This window comes from Pan paniscus, chromosome 13 (assembly GCF_029289425.2).
Source record: "Pan paniscus chromosome 13, NHGRI_mPanPan1-v2.0_pri, whole genome shotgun sequence".
NCBI lineage: Eukaryota > Metazoa > Chordata > Mammalia > Primates > Hominidae > Pan > Pan paniscus.
In genome coordinates, this window is record NC_073262.2 from 91772108 (window position 1) to 91790052 (window position 17945).

The window sequence follows — 17945 nt, forward strand, 5'->3', positions numbered from 1 at the left end:
GATTGACGGAAACTATCATACCTAGCCACAGTAACTAGTCTCAGGAAAGGACTTATCTGGCTATGTCTGATACGTCTCAAGTAAAACTTTACAAAGCTAAAATTGATTGTAATATTATCTTAAGATCTATTCTAGGAGACTTAGAAATAAAAAAAATTTTAAAGCCAAATGATTTTCCACATTAGGTCATGATGCTTTCCACTAGAAATTCCTTTATACTTCCTTGATGTTTTTTCTCCCTGTAGAAATACAAATAAATTTTGAGAAGAAACAATGAGGAGAAGGTCTTGGTGTTAAAGGGGTACTCAATAATGGGACTAATGAACTATCTAAACCTTTCAGATATTTTTTAAAAAGAAAAATGAATGATTGTATTTTAAAAGATAGATTCATAGTGCCATCTTCATATGAAGACAACACTCATCCTACACTGGCAGACACCCAGTGCCATGGAGGCTATTCTTGGAGGCATATCAAGTCATGTCATGGTAAAGCCATTGCCACTCATCTTTGAAAAATTATGTTTATTTACCTAACCATTTGTTTGTAGCCCTCTGTCCTGCTGAATTAAGGTGGTTCTGAAAAATGTGTAAACATTTGAAGCAAAACTAAGATGCCAAAGTGAGGTTACAGTGAGATAATTACAAGATTACCTTGGAACCAGGTGCTCCAACTTCACCTTTAGGGCCTTCAAGACCTTTGTGTCCCTGAGAATAAAAATGTAAATTTGTATTTGTATCCTGTTTTTTTCAATCCTCAAAGGCATAAGAACCAAAAATAAGCTTGCAGAAATTGCCTTATAAAAATGAATATCAAATTTAAAGTTGTTGCTCAAAATACTTTCAAATTCTCAAACTTTTCTGAAAGCTTATTCAAGGAAAATTAGAGTTTTCACCTTTAAATAACATTTTCAGCTTGCAATGTTCTCACCCTTCAAACACTTGTGATTTTATAGAAATTTAATCTGTAGCTACAAATAAAAACCTTACAGTGGCTTTAGAGGAAACACATAACTACAGAGTTCATATTGTTATAAAATATCATTTGTATTCAAGGTGAATGTTCAAAATACTTAATAATCAGTATAGCAGGAGACATCTTAATCAAAATCTCAACTACTCAAAACAGAGGCCAGTGTATATTGATTGAATATCACTATTTGATATTATGATAGTTAGATAGATGATAGATAGATTCTACATATGTAAACAATATATAATAGTTACATCGTAATTATCTTCAGTAATAAGGAAGGCATTCTATTGCTTTCCAAGTCTAGGTAGACTGGGTCCCTTCTGTGACCTAGTACTCTCTATCTCTACCATGTCACCTATTACACTATACAGGAATTGCCTACCTTTTCATCCATATCCCCCATTAGCCTGAAGCTTCAGGCTAGAGATTTTTCTCATTCATCACCGTACCCTCTTTTGTAGCATAGTGTCCAGTACATAGTAAGAATTCAAAATATATTTCTTTATCAAATCAAATTAAACTCAAAGGAAATGTATTAAAAAATTGTGATTTCAGTAACCACAGATGAATACTGCAACCATAGACAGTTAAGGACAATTGACAAATTGACTTGTAAAGATTTTGAAGGTAAAGCTCCCCAGAGCCTGTTCACTAAACCACAGTATCTGAGAGGATTACAATAGATTGAACTTACTCGGTGACCCTTCAGACCTGGAAGACCAGGAGCCCCAGGAAAGCCACGAGCTCCCTGGGAGGAAAACATAGATAGGGCATTTTACAGTCATTAATAAGGATGCAAAATTCCTTAATATATCATTTTTTCCCCAAAAATAGCTAGTACACAGTTTTCCAGCAACATATTAAGAAGAACAAAAAAAAGCAGTATACTTTTATCTGTCAAAATATATCTGGGTGATCAAAATTAGCAAAGTAAATATGCTATTAGAAATGGAAACATGACTTATACAAGGATACAAAGTAATGCCAGGTATTGAGTTCATGACATTTTGAATTTTTCACATGATATCACTGTGTTATAATTAGTAGTGAAAACAAAACAAGAACATAAGCATGAATCAATATGTCCAACATGAGAATTGACTATACCAAGGTAGAAAAAAAATATTCAGGAGAGAAATTCAAGATAAAATATCCTTTTCCTTCTTTATTGTGCTTTATTTATGGTACAAGATTAAATGTCTTTGTAGCAAACCAATGTCTTTATTTTCTATGAATTTCTGAATATTGGCAGCAGAATATGATGGGAAGAACAGTATTATAATGTGGTCAGGAATTTTTAAAATAAATTGTTTAGAAGAAACTTTGTGGATTTATGATTATTTAAAAAACTAAATGAATAAACAAAATATCCAACAGAAAAGAAAGTCAAGAAATATGAGAATGCTTGGTTTCTTGACTAAATAATTACTTAATTTCTGCAAATTCTATGTAGCTTTCACCTAAACACATTAAATAAAAAACAATAGAAATACCACAGAAAATCAAATCCAGTGGTACTACTATTTTGAAATGATGCTTGAAACTTTTTCCTTATACTGTCTTAAAAGATACTAAGCTAATGACTTAATTATTTACTTATTATTATGGCCTATATTAATTTGATTTTGCATTGAATTTCCATTACCACTGCCACCAGTATATTGAGCACCTTGATAGCATTGATTGATGTGATCACTTATTGATTATTATTCTTAATTTATGTATAGCTGGCACTTAGCCTTATGTTTGGTTAATGGACATTCAATGAATAATCATTGGATAAACAACTAAATAAAGAAATGGTCTGATATTTCTTACTCTCATAGCACTTTAACCTTTCCTAAGGAACTTCTCTTGGCCTAGCATGATCTTATACAGATAAAAAATCCTTCTGCTCTGCAAATCATAGGTTTCATTCACTATTTCTAAATGGTTGAATAAGCAACTCAATGGATGAAATTCATATAACAAAATCAAAGCAATAATTCCTCTGTGACCTCTTGAAAGAAAATTATTTCTTTAGTGTTTTAGAGGGTTATCACAGTAGGGGTAAAACAAATCATGCTCTCTGAACAAATGAAGTCCCATTAATTCTTCTGTTTACACAACCCCGCTCAAGAATTCTTTCACATCAAGAACTCCCTTTAAGTGTTCAACTTAATGCCTCATTTTACAGAGATTTGTCTCCTCTCCATCCTTAGCAGGCAACTTAGTGCAGACCCGTCTAAGCCTATAGGGGAATTGCTGAGCTATGTTATTTCAAATAATTAGTTAACTTCAGTTTTTATGGTCTGCAAGAGAAATTCTCATGTGATTACATATCCCTAATGTAATAAGAAAATGAACCAGATGTCCTAATGCTCATAAAAATTCTCATTCTGCTGACCCAGGACTGTCATTACAGTGCAATCACACATTGCACTGAGCTTGCACAGTGCATCTGTGGTGTGCTGGCAGGGCACCCTTCCTCCCCATGGAGGGCCCACACTGTGAGCATGAGCAAGAGTGCAGCAGGACATGGGAAGTTCAAACCTGGATGGGTTGAAAAGGACATCTGTGCTAATGACTAAACCTCATGTCTCTGTCTGCATTTATTTCCCAGGCTGATCGAGGAGGAAAGAAAGCAGGGAGTTGGGAAATTGGTTTATATTTGCAACCAAATAATCCTTTGAGCCTTGCAAATTTCCCTTAAAAGATAAGGGAGCATTCATTTGTTTAAAACATTTCCTAGCATTGAACCTCATCAATTTTCAGAAAGTAAACAGAAAGTAATGTGGTACTGTTGATTGTATTGAGTGGCAGAAACATAAGGAAATTATAGGAAATATAATAAATGGGAGAGTGAATGTTTAGGGGCTGTTGAGCAGGAGAAACCCAAGAAGTAGGAATGTTTGAGGAGGACTTTTGCTTGCTTATCATACTCTAATTTTCCCCATGGCCAGTGTAACACATTCTAGAAGGGGGCCTAGCAAAGCAATTTGAGTGACAAGAGACAGGTGGGTTCAGAGAACGGCAAAGAGGCCAGGTCTTGGATTCTGGTGGAGTAGTTGCCAGGAGTCTATTCTTTTAGGGAGCCAAAGGGGAAGAAAACAGCTATGTTAGGAGAGCTGGAAATCAGTGTAAATTGTCATGATTTTAGGACCCAGAACATTAATCAAGAATTTCAGCCAAAATTAGGGTTTGGGGAGCAGCCAAAGAAGCATCCCATCCATAATTTACTGTCTCTAGTTGATAAAAAACAAGGCAACAAGCTTTTCTTCAAGCTATTATTTAGACATATGTGACAATATAAAGTAAAAATATTAAAAAGATTTTAAAGAGCTAAAATAGGATTGAAGTGTGAATTGTAAACAGGTCAAGCTGGTAACTCATTTTATGAAAAAAAAAAAACTATTTTTTTCTGAATTTTCTGAGGATTTGAAACTCAGTTTGGAGAGCATTCATGTTATGTTCAATATACTTCTCTAGCTCCAGAAGGCTTATTTATGGTGCCAACGCAAAGCAGACAACTGGAGTTAACAATCACTCTGGCAAAACGTCCTGTGACATTTTACATTTTTACGGAAACAAACAATGCTGTTTGTCTCCATTTACTTAGTGCCTGATACATGTGCATACAGAGAATTGTGATTTAATTCAATGTTCTTTATTTTTTAAAGTTTGCCTTTATGTTGAGTATAAACTTACCGGAGATCCTGCAAATCCCACTTCACCAGGATTTCCATTTCTGCCAGGTTCACCCTTTATGGAAAAAAATGTAGGAGATTGGGAAGGCAAAAGTGATTAAAAGGTTCTTCTCTGAAACTAAATGATAAATAAATTACTAATAAAACAGTTTTCTTTAGAAAGCTAATGTACAATTCTCTAAACAGTGCAAAAAATAAAGTAAAAATAGGCTCTATTCCTTATATTCCTGATAGTACTCCATTCTATCAAGTTAGTCTGTGGCTTTCATTAATTTACCCAGAAGAATAAATTGTTGAAAATTTTCTTGGTCTGATGTAGCTCACTATTTTATGAACATCAAAATTTATACACATAAACATACATGTATGCTATAGGATATATACTATAGAATTCTATATGATCACATGACACTGAATTAAAGTATTGCTTCTTAAAATACTACTTTCCATTTCTTTCCTGTGGTTAAAAAGAAAAGACTACCAGAAATATGTGCTCTATGGCCAAATTCAATGTAACCTGTTTAAATAAATCTTATGACTCATAAAGAGAAAATATTGATTAATACTTGGTTTAGTATCATATAGAAATTAATGGCCTACCCATAATTTGATCCTCAACTTTGGTACAACTAAGAATCTAGAAATGTAAGTCTGCTATTGCACACTGTTCTCTGATTACATGTTCTTAATGTTAAAATCTGGAGTTGGGTCTTAACTTTAATTAAAAATCCAATTGAAGAAATCATTTTTTCATCATTGGGGAGCCATATTGGCACTATACTACTAACACGTTTTAAAAATTCCTTTTAAATAAGACCTCATAATGATGTATTGCCATCAGAGCAACATATTTTTTCTTTCAGGTAATTTCAGTGGTTCCACTAGGAAAAGTTGTTGCTACTGTGACAACAAGCCTAGCATCTAATGGAGAAATCTTAACAAAAACCCAGGGAATTCAGGAAGAGGCAGTAGTACCTAATAACATAATACTACGCAAATTAAGAGCCCTTTTAGATATTTGTAAAATTCCATTCTGAGTGCTCCTGTTTACATTGAATTTAATGCAAGCTAAAAGGGTGGGGAAATGTAATGGAAATTAATACAGAACATTCTTGTTAACATTTTAACCCCTTCGCCTCTTCAAAACCTGAATGGAAAATGAGGAAAGGTAGCTTACATCTTCCCCAGGTTTACCAGCAGGGCCCTCTGGTCCACGTGAACCAATTGGACCCTAATAACAGAACAAAACAAAAGGAAAAAAAGAATATTTACCTTTACTTGCCAGTAATACAATTCAAAACATTATTGAGACAAATGAAATGTCAAACTATTATTGAAACAAATGAAAATGATAAATATTGTTGAGACAGAGAAAATAGTTTTATTAAAGTTTTGAATTTTATGTTGCATCCCCAGATCATGTGCTCAACAAGAAAAGAAGTATAATTGCACAAAAGCAAATCGCTCAGCACTGTCTAATGATCATAATCTTTGAATGTAAATATTCTTTGAATTTTTAAATTTAAATTTAAATAAATAAATTTAAATAGTCTTTGAATTTAAATATTCTGCTATGAGAAACATATAGCTTAAGAACAGTTCATAGAACAGGACTCCCAAACTGGATTGTTATTTCTTCCTACATTAGGGAGGACCTGGGAAGATAAATAACTCAATATTTGACATCATTATAATGGTGGACCCAAATGTAACTGGGTCTACATGCTTACTTGACATTTACCATTGGTCCAGGATCACCAGGTTCACCAGGAGGTCCTGTAGGTCCTGCACCACCCTACAGTTGAGAACAAAGTATATATACAAACCAAGGAAAAATAGAATATTAAACCCTGTACTCTGTCAATATACAGTGTAATTGTTTAGACAGTTGGCTCTGCCATCTTCCAGCTGTGTGACTTTGGGCAAGTTACTTAATCTGTCTGTAACTGTTTCCTAATGTGTAAAATCAGAATAATATTGGTACTTACTTTATTAGGCTGTTATGGCTGCTGAAGTAATTAATGTATGTTAAGAACCTAGAATAGTGCTGGCACAGAGTGTGTGAGTGCTCCATCAATGGTAGTTCTCCTCATCAACATCATCATCATCACCATCATCAACCACATTTTCTAGTCACTGATAGCTTGAAGTAAAACTCCACACACATGATAATGACAATGTGATAACCTTGACTGAACTAAAGGTTATTTTCATTCTTTCTTTTAAAATATTATTTCCTGATGCCTGTTAAATTGCTATAATAAATAAAAATAGTTCTACATCACTATTTTACTGGCATCTGATAGGCATTTTAAAAGCATATTGTATTATGTTCTTCCTAAAGATCCCATGGAACAAACATCTTGATTCTTATTTCTAATAATACCACACGGGGATTGCCTCCTATGATCTGATTTCATAGCTTCAGAGTTGGCATATAACCAATTGTGAACATTTTCATGACATAACATAATGAATTTCTTACTTCAGATGCAAAGGCATGTAATTTTGTTATCGAAGGTCAGTCACATAAAGAAATCAGATGATAAAAATTTATCCCAATAAACTTTGCAAAGACATGTGGCATATATTTCTAAATAAAAACTATTTAATATATCCTGTTTGAAGTGAGCATTACAATATAAAATTTTAAAACCAGCCAAAAGCAGTCATGTCACAGAGACCTTATGTAATATATGTGTGTGTGTATGTTTTTCTTACAGCATGTAATTAATTATAAAGAGACTTACTTGCTGTCCTTGTAAACCCTGTGGTCCCCTTGGGCCAACAGGACCCTTAAAAACAAATGAGGAGAAACGTTGCAAAGTACTCATGACAATTAGGTCAAATATTTCAAAAATGTTGAATCATCTCTAGAATCTGGAAAAGTGAAGTTTGACAAAGGGGGATGATGACATTCTCCATCTGTACTCATTTGGAAGGCAGCTAAATTCAAGGAGATTAAAGCTTGGACAACATTTGGGATGATTTTATACATAACTTCAGTGTTATAAAGAGAAATGAGCCATATGTCTGTACACACCCAATGTCTTTAGAACAAGAACACTTGCATGTTTAATGGATGGTTCTGTTAAGTAAGAACATCCGAATAAAGAAAAATCTTGGCAGACATAAGTTAGTTCTCAAACTTCCTATTTAATTCTTCAGATTCACAGCAGATAATTCTTATAACTTAGATAAATAAGTTGAATTAAAGGTTTATGAAACATCAACAATAATGACTAGATTATATTAAATGTGAGTTGAAAACGATCTGGGGCACTGAGTTTCCTGGGTGATTTCTTTCTTTCACAACATAGATTGAAACTATCCACACAGGCTTTCCTCATTTAAACATGAAATCGTTCCACTGAGGCATAACAAAAGGAAGAAAACAAAAATGCGATTTTAGAACATTTATTATTATATGTATATTACTATTTTTTAAATATCATACTTTAAAAAGTAAAATAAATTAAAATCAAATTTATTCTTTTTGGATTTTTTTTTAGATGGAGTCTCCCTCTGTCACCCAGGCTGGAGTGCAGTGGCGCGACCTGGGCTCACTGCAAGCTCCACCTCCCGGGTTCACGCCTCAGCCTCCCAAGTAGCTGGGACTACAGGCGCCTGCCACCATGCCCGGCTAATTGTTTTGTATTTTTTTTTTTTTTTTTTTAGGAGGGACGGGGTTTCATCGAGTTAGCCAGAATGGTCTCAATCTCCTGACCTTGTGATCCGTCTGCCACGGCCTCCCAAAGTGCTGGGAGAACAGGCGTGAGCCACCGCGCCTGGCCAAAATCAAATTTATTATTATGGCAAGATTTTAATTTTTTATTTTGAATGGAACATATAGTAAGAAAAGCTCCACTTTAAAAAAAACAACACATATGTAATTTAAACTCCAAATGGATAAAAACATGCAACTCAAAAAAAATTCCCAAAAGAATCACTAAATGATGCCATATTACTAGTAACTTTAAAAATATACAAATAATATTTAAAATGCTCACAACGCTGGCTTTAAGGATGGATAGAAGGGGTGGTTATCTATGAGGTCTGATTTTGCACTTCTTATTGCCTGAAATGCTATTAACTTGGAATTATTTTGAACTATGCTATGAGCAATAAAACATGGGAGAGTTGGTTTTAAAAGTGTTAATTTATTCAATAAAATTGTATTGCTCCAAATATCCAGGAAAAAAATGGGAGTCTTTCTGATGTTGAAGAAATTCAAAAGAAGGTAAGAATATTGAGAAGACTCAGCCAGGAAACCATAGAGCTGTTGGAATAAGGCAGCCAGAGGATATTAAGTAGAAAATAATAAAAATGAAAATAGCAAACCATCTCATTTCAAAATTTTACCAAACCACTGTTTCTAAGAGCACCATAAAATAGTTCTGCTTTTTATTTATAAAGGTTTAGGTTTTATTATTGTGGCTGTGGTTGTATGTCTTAAACTCCTTTATTTTCTTCCAATATTAAATAAAATGTACAGATAGACCTTTATTAATGTCAGCACTTTGCATAATTATGAATGAAACACACTGGGCTTTTAACTGGCATACAGTAGAGTAAATAAGTTAATTAAATGAATGAATGAATGAATGTACGACTGTGTTTAAGAAGATGCATGTTATTCTTTGACTAGTTAACTCTAGATTCTCTTTTTAAAATAATTTTTTTCACTGAAGTACTTCAATGATCAGTAAAATTTATGCTTACCACAGAGCCAGGCATTAGTCCTACTTGACTCCCAAGTCCAGATTTTTCATCCAACCCAGCCATTTGAGCTGAAAACGGCTGTAAAAGCGATATGTTGACATTATTTCTACAGTAAAAGACACACATCAACATCCTTTTCATATGGATAAATGTACACTCTCTAGAATTCTTATAGAATGACTCTTCTGAGAATCATTCTAAGTGCTTGACTTTAAAGCCTGGAAAAAGACTTAAGTTGCTTTGATTGTTTGTGCTTTTGATTGACCATTCTTTCCCAGAGTATTTTATAAGTATGTTGCTCCAGAGCAGTTTCTGAAACAGGGCAAATGTCTGATACTTGATAAAAGCATGGATTGTTCTGATAAGCACTAGCCAGTCTAATTGATTGCGGGTTTAAGTCTCTTTAACTGATTTCTTCCCACAGTTAGAGATGCCAAACATCTAAACAAAGCCTAAAAGATGCCTTTAAAACATTTGTCCTAAAGATTCCAGATTCCATTTTGGACTGTTTTTGGATGATATTCTTTCTTTGTTCAATGCCCAGTAAACTTTAAATTACATTTATGTAAGTTGATAACACTTTTATAGTCCTTTTAATGAATCCCTGAATGTTCCAAGTTTGGAAACAGTTTGACCTACTCTCTTTCACAATTAAAAAACCCTAGTAATCAAACTGACCAAAATTGTTCATATACATTTTAGTAGTCACATTAGTTTCCAAATTTTGTTAGGAAAGAATGTGTGTACTGTTTATAAATAAATTGGCAATTTATTCTACAATCTGTTGAGAAAAATGTGTACGAACTTTTGTAAAGCAAAAATCATATTCAGGCTTCATATGTTTCCTTGTTAAGGTCTCAATCTACAGGCATGCCTCATTTTACTGTGCTTTACCAATATTATGTTTATTACAAATTCAAGTCTTATGGCAACCCTGCACCAAGCAAGACAACCGGTGCCATGTTTGCAATAGCATGTGTTCACTCTGTGTCACACTTTGGTAGTTCTCATAATACTTTAATATTATTATTGTTCTTATTATATCTGTTATGATGATCTGTGTTCAGTGATCTTGATGTTACTAAAGTAGTTGTTTTAGGTGCCTTGAATGATGCCCATACAAGACAATAAACTTGATTGATAAATATTGTGTGTGTTGTTCCACCAACCGGGTGTTCCCCATCTCCCTTCCTCTCCATGGGCCTCCTTATTCCCTGAGACACAACAACATTAAAATTAGGTCAATTAATAACCCAACAATGGCCTCTAAATGTTCAAGTGGAAGAAAGAGTCTCACATCTCTCACTTTACATTGTAAGCTAGAAATGGTCTAGTAAGGAAGGCATATTGAAACCCAAGATAGGCCAAAGCTAGACCTCTTGCAGCAAACAGTCATCCAACTTATGAATGCAAAGGAAAAGTTCTTAAAAAATTAGAAGCACTACTTCAGTAAACACACAAATAATAAGAAAGTAAAACAGCCTTAATGCTAATATGGAGAAAGGTTTAGTAGTCTGGATAGAAGATCAAACCAACCACAACATTATCTTACCCAAAATCGAATCTAGAGCAAGGCCCTAACCCTCTTCAATTCTGTGAAGGCTGAAAGAAGCAAGGAAGTGGCAGAAGAAAAGTTGGAAGCTAGAAAATGTTGGTTTATGAGGTTAAAGGAAAGAAGCCATCTCCATAATATAAAAGTGCAAAGTGAAGCAGCAAATGCTGATGTAGACACTGCAGCAAGTTATCCAGAAGATCAAGTTAGCATCATTGATGAACGTGGCTACACTCGACAATAGACTTTCAATGTACACAAAACAGCCTTCTATTGGAAGAAGATGCCATCTAGGACTTTCATGTTTAGAGAGAAAAAGTCCATGCCTGGCTTCAAAGCTTCCAAGAACAGGCTTATTCTCTTGTTAGGGGTTAATGCAGCTGGAGACTTTAAGCTAAGACCAGTGTTTATTTCTTATTATGGAAATCCTAGCATCCTTAGGAATTATGATAAAACAACTCTGCCTGTACCCTATAAATGGAACAACAAGGCCTGGATAACAGCACATCTGTTTACAGCCTTTACAGCATTGTTTACTGAATATTTCAAGCCCACTATTGAGACCTATTGCTCAGAAACAAAGGATTCCTTTCAAAATATTACTGCTCAGTGACAATGCACTAGGTCACATAAGAGTTCTGATGGAGATATACAAGGATATTAATGTTGTTTTCATGCCTGCTAATACAAAAACCATTTTGCAGCCCATGGATCTAAATAAATTTCAACTTTTAAATCTTATTACTTAAGAATATAATGTTCAAAATAAATTGAGAATCTTCTGGAAAGGATTTATCATTCTAGGTGCCATTAAGAACATTCTTGATTGATTGGTGAAAATATAAGCCTCAAGAGAAGTTTGGAAGAAGTTGATTCCAACCTTCATGAATGAATTTTAGTGGCTGAAGACTGCATTGGGGGAAGTAATTGCAGATATGATGGCAATAGCAACAGTACTAGAATTATAAGTAGAGCCTGAAGATGTTGCTTAATTACTGTAATCTCATAATAAAACTTTAACAGATGAGGACTTGCTTCTTATGAATGAGCAAAGAAAGTCATTTCTCAAGATGCAGTCTATTCCTGGTGAAGATACTGTGAATATTGTTGAAATGACAACAAAGGATTTTGATATGGCAAACTTCATTGTTGTCTTATTTTTTAAATTACCATAGCAATTCCAGGCTTCAGCAATACCACCCTTATTAGTCAGCAACTATCAGCATCAAAGCAAAACACCCCATCAGCAAAAAGATTATGGCTTGCTGAAAGGTCAGATGATTATTAGCAATTTTTAACAATAAGGTATTTTTAATAAAGAAATATACCTTGTTTTTTAGACATAATGCTATTACACACTTTATAACAGACTATATTGTGGAAAAACATAAGTTTATATGCACTGGGAAGCAAAAAAAAATTCACATAACTCACTTTACTGCAGTATTTCACTTTATTGAGGTGGTTTGGAACTGAACCCACAATATCTCCATGGTTTGCCTGTACTTATAAATCCCCTATGTCTGACACTAACAATTCAAAGAAGTCGGTATTGAAAGGCTTTTTGTTTGACTTTACTTCAAGTAAAAAAACTAAAATTGAAGAAATAATTAGGTGTCATTTTTAGTGTCAACTCAATGGCCTTCTCATATCCCTCATCATGGATGTGTCATCCTCTCTTGTGGAGGATACGGAGCAGATTTTGTTGGCATTCTGAGCCTAGAGAATAGGACAGATAAATCTCTCATTTCATTTAAAGAGGGGGAAAGCAGTGGTTCTTTAGAATCAATAGAAAAAACAAAGCACATAGAGTCTAGAGCTGACATTGAGAAATACAAACAATTTGAAGCAGTACTTTAGAAAATACTTCTTCAAATTTTTCCAACAATTCCCTGTGGGTTTATTAGTTCTACTGTCCATAGCAGTGTTGACCTTATTTAACTGCTCTTACAGTCAAGTGTCAATATCTGAACAGACACAATTTAAAATCCTAACAACATATCAATAATTTAAAACCTGACCTGTACGTGACATCAAACAATGCACACAACTCACCCTGCTCAAGCCATCGGGTCCTGGGTGGGACGGATGTCCAGGAGGTCCTGGAGCACCAGGTTGACCAGGAACACCTGGTTCTCCATCAATTCCCTGAGGTCCACGAGGGCCCTGGAAAACAAGCCAGTTAAAATTAGAACCCACTGCCAAATATACACTTAGTAGAAAGCTAAAGGCACAGACTTCTTAATGGCAAGGGAGTGTTTATTATTTTAAAAATACATGGCAATCTAGCCACTTAGAGTAATTTCATCAGCCATGTCACTACTGATTTCAGCATAGGTCTGAACTTCTACCATTCGGATGTGGTCTGGGTAAGAATTTTATGTGGTGTGTTAAATACCCAGAAATCAGCATTCTTAGAATAATTATTTTTAAAATTTTCAATTCAACAGTATTCTAAAGTGAACTTCCTTATTTGATTGAGTTTTTGCCGTGCAAGGGTATTTGATCAACAATTATAAATTCACTTGTCTGTCACTGAAATTACAGTGGATTGTCATTGGATTACAGTTAACTATGTATACGTCTGCTTAACTTCTCCCTTCCCCCCAAAATTCAAGAATCCCTTGATTGGAGTTTGTAGAGATTTTCTGTCTAATTGTTTAATGCTTTGCATAGTTCCTGGTACATACTAGACACTCAATACATGCATATTATATTGTTACCTTTCAGTCCTCTTTAATACTTTAAAGCCTGGCACACTTTATTTTCCTTCCCACCCCCAGAGGAAGACTAGACCATTGAGAAATTAGAGGCAAAGGCACTGTGACCCAGCCAAGTCTAAGTTCTCAGAGAAGTGAGCAATGATTTCTAGCTGCCAAATTCCACCCTTCTCCTAACCCACATTCTGAAGGCAGCTTGGGGAACAGCCACGTCCTCAGTTCTGGAAATGCTCCGTCCTCTAACCTCATCATTCCCACAAGGCTAGTTAAGTATTTTCTGGCTCCTTAACCCTAAAGAATCTTGACAGGCTTCAAAAAGAAAGGACCAAAAAGTCATCAGGCAATATGCTTTTTATAATTATAAGCAGGGATCAAGGGAAATATGGTAAATGAAGTTTAATAGTTAAAAAAAGAACTCCCATGCTTAAACATGAGAATACCTATGGGACCACAGTAAGCAATTCAAATAGGAGCTGATAGTGCAGAGGGAGCAAACACAGGACAAGCTCAGGTGGCGGAGGTGGCAGTTTGTATATGATGGTTTTGGGGAGGGTGGCATCATAGCTATTCAGAAATTTAATTATTTTAATATATTTAAACATTTATATAGACATATTTACTTCTTGCAGTAGTGGGACAAACAAGCAAATTTATCTATTAAATAGAAGTGGAATACTTAGCCTGAAAAACTTATATTTAAAAATGATATCTTAGAAAATTATTCTCAGTTTTTAAAAATCAAAACTTTTCTGACTCCTAAACTACTAACAATTTACTTCACACTTCATTATACACAACAGAGGCTGATTTCAATTGTTCTCTAGGACTCCTGGATCATATGAATGAGAGTAACATGAACTGGATATGTATACGACAGCACAGACAAAATAATAGTCTGGTTTATTCATACAGCCTTGTGTAGAAAACTCTGATTCTGTTCTTGCAATGCTCAGTTGCTAATTAATAACCAGATATTATTATATACAAAAAGTGAACTAATGCATAATCTCTGCTCCCAATGAGAGTTCCAAAGAGACATACACAAAACTACATTTATTGTCAACAGGAGTGGAGATAAGTTTGAGAAATATTCATTAGTCCTCCAAAGAGATTGTGACTTTCTCCATTCTTCTGTAATTAACACTTCGTATTTCAAAGTCTGATCCTAAGATTGTTTTCATTGACTTCAGATTCATTATGTGCCTCCATGGAATGCCCTCTAAATAGCTTATGAAATTTACTGTTGCACAGATTAAGATTAAAATTAATAAAAACGTCTATAAAAATTATCTAAAATTAAGTGAACACAAGAATGTTTACCGGTAAATATCAAAAGCAAATTAGAATTTGGGAGCTCATTAAAAGTATCTATTTTTATATCTCCAAGTGAGCTGAATTACATTATTCTTATATTAAGGTAAATGTTACATTTATTATAATTCCCTTCCATTTCCAAGATACTCAAATATCTCCGCAGTAATCTACAATAAAAAAGTACTTTGAGGTTGCCACTAGGTGGCGATGTTTAAACATCCACAAGTAGAAAAGACGAATGACCAGGAACTGTCAAAGAACTTCATTTCTCTCGTTTCTCTCTCTCTCTCTTTCTCTCTGACACACACACACACACACACACACACACACACACACACACACACACACACACACACACACATAAATGTTATAGATGTTAAGATCTAGTATATTTCCCATTTTACAGATCAAGAAACATACCAATAGTGGTTAAGTGTCATGTGCAACTAGAACTTAGCACATCATTGACGGTCCATCTCCTGACAGTTTGCTAGCTTGTCACTATGAAGTTATCTGAACAATACACTTAAAACTGAGGACGTGTGATGAGAGACAGTCATGAAAATCATTGGCTAATCCTGAAGGTCTTGTAGGAGTATCTCATACTGAACTACTGACATACTAGTTCTCAGTCCAGAGCTATTTTGCCTGGATTTGGCAATGTCAAGAAACATTTTTAACTGTCACAATTGTATGGGGGATGGCAGTTTCAACTGGCATCTAGTGGGTAGATACCAGGAATGCCGCAAAACTTCCTACAATGCATATGGAATTATTTGGCCTAAAATATCAATAGTGTTAACAGTGAGAAACCATGCTGTACATTGTGAGCCTTCCGTACTGTTTGATGGTAATATAATGGCGGGGGCGGGGGGAATGCTATTTATGATATTGTGACAGCCATAATTTTAGTCCAGCTAAGCAGCTCCCAGAAGGCTTGAGACATGAGGCAAAACATTCTACCTATGGGCATTCTGTTACATCATGCCCATCATTTCATATACATCATTTCATGCAAAGCTATACATCATTTCATATCTTGAAATCGGTGTAGGCAGGCATTAAAAGATTTGTTAAACACTTACCATCACACCAGTTCTTTGCTAGGATTAAGAGAGGAACAGATTTCCTACTTGGATATCTGCCAGGGTTGTCTCACTTGATTCCTCCTAAAAATCTACCCCCCTTTCTCCCTCTCTCTCTCTCGCTCTTTCATACACACACACACAAACACACACACACAACGCGCACACACTTATACCCAATTCACATTGATTGTCTCAGGCCTAACCAAGACAGGAAATTGACCACATCACAAAGTCAAATAGGGAAAATAAGTGAGAAGGGTTGGGGAGTAGATTCTTTGGATCTTAACCAGGAACTCTGGAAGTCTGGTCCTACAACAACTTCTACCTAGACTTAGGACCCAATGTTATCAATTACTTACAGTGTACAAATACACCAATGCAAAATCTTTTTTTTTTTCTGTCACGACCACCCATCCTCCACCCAACTGATGTTATTTTCTACCTATTTCTGTCTTTCTAGATCTAGGACAGACATCTGGAGACCTACAGCAGTGTTTAAGCTACCAACACTAGTGAGAAAACTCAATACAACCACAGTGAAGAATGGGGCATATAATAATCTGGACACACCCCAAGATATGGCCAATCTCTTGGGGCACTGCTTTGCACCTACATGCCTGCAAGTAACATCCATAGTGCAGCCCCGTTTAAGAAAAAGTACTGACATCACACTATATATGAGGTGAAATGAGTAGAAGGATAATGTAGTAACAAGAATGAAACTAGTGGCAAGAGTTCCTAGGCATATGATCTAAAATATATTTTATCCTCATTTATATATTCAAACTTGTCTGCTGTTTGCTTATCTTCTAATCCTCCCATTTAAATATGGATAAATATATATTTAAAAGGATAAAAATCTACTGAGAGTTTTAATAGATACATTAGAGAAAAAATTAAACAGTACAAACAAAATTTTCTAATTGAAACATGGGATAATGGGAGCAATATACAAATGAATACAGTTATTTAGTATATGAAAGACATTAGATTTTAGAAGTGATACATAAGAAAAAACGTTGTAGGGAGGCCGAGGCGGGTGGATCACATCCTGGCTAACACGGTGAAACCTCGTCTCTACTAAAAAATACAAAAAATTAGCTGGGCATGGTGGCGGGCAACTGTAGTCCCAGCTACTCGGGAGGCTGAGGCAGGAGAATGGCGTGAACCAGGGAGGCGGAGCTTGCAGTGAGCCGAGATCACGCCACTGCACTCCAGCCTGGGTGACAGAGCGAGACTCCGTCTCAAAAAAAAAAAAAAAAAAAAAAAAAAGAAAAAAAAAGTTGTAACTCTAACACTTGAGAACAATATGTATTCTGTGCAGATAGGTAATAAAAGAAAACCTCTGGTATATATTATATAATATCCTCATGTTTTATCTCAAAGATATTGAGGTCACTATTTTATTGTAAAGGTATTTCACTTGTCTAGTAATGGGATTGCTGATTTTTAAAACTACTCCTTTGCTATCTCTGCAGTGGCTGCTGAGTGAAAAAGGCAGAGTGCTACCTGGGAAATAAACTTGTTGTGCAACCACTTGAAAGAAAATTTTATCCTCTAACAATTTTTTCCCGTATCCAGCTTGGTTATTCCTGTGGCAACCACAGATCACATAACTTGGATGTTTTATCTCAACAGTGCATTCTTGGCATTGCTTACTCATGAGTGAAACTCATGATATGTTAACTATGCTTCCTTAAGTTCTACTTTATTTTGATTTAACCTCATAAGGGACAAGGAAATATCATTTGTGTTATCTAATAAGATAATATACAATTATTATTGTATTTTTGTAAAATTTAATGGAGGTGAAAGAGGAATAGTGCTCCCAGCTTCTTGCTGCATTCAGAGAACACAGTGTAAACTGACTGGCTGTACGTTCCCCACA

The 17945-nt window shown here is 35.0% G+C and overlaps 1 protein-coding gene across 4 annotated transcripts in view; it reads right to left on the minus strand.

The window, feature by feature from the left end:
• The window catches only part of COL5A2 (collagen type V alpha 2 chain), a 408468-nt gene that overhangs the window by 46826 nt on the left and 343697 nt on the right, over nucleotides 1-17945 (minus strand). For all 4 annotated transcript variants that reach the window (XM_063595475.1, XM_063595474.1, XM_003825263.5 and 1 more), the window contains 8 exons: nucleotides 12991-13101; nucleotides 9384-9461; nucleotides 7412-7456; nucleotides 6403-6456; nucleotides 5839-5892; nucleotides 4663-4716; nucleotides 1670-1723; nucleotides 654-707 (listed from right to left, as the gene is read on the minus strand). In XM_063595475.1, coding sequence (XP_063451545.1) covers nucleotides 654-707; nucleotides 1670-1723; nucleotides 4663-4716; nucleotides 5839-5892; nucleotides 6403-6456; nucleotides 7412-7456; nucleotides 9384-9461; nucleotides 12991-13101 — 504 coding nt within the window. The remainder of the gene's footprint in view (nucleotides 1-653; nucleotides 708-1669; nucleotides 1724-4662; nucleotides 4717-5838; nucleotides 5893-6402; nucleotides 6457-7411; nucleotides 7457-9383; nucleotides 9462-12990; nucleotides 13102-17945) is intronic.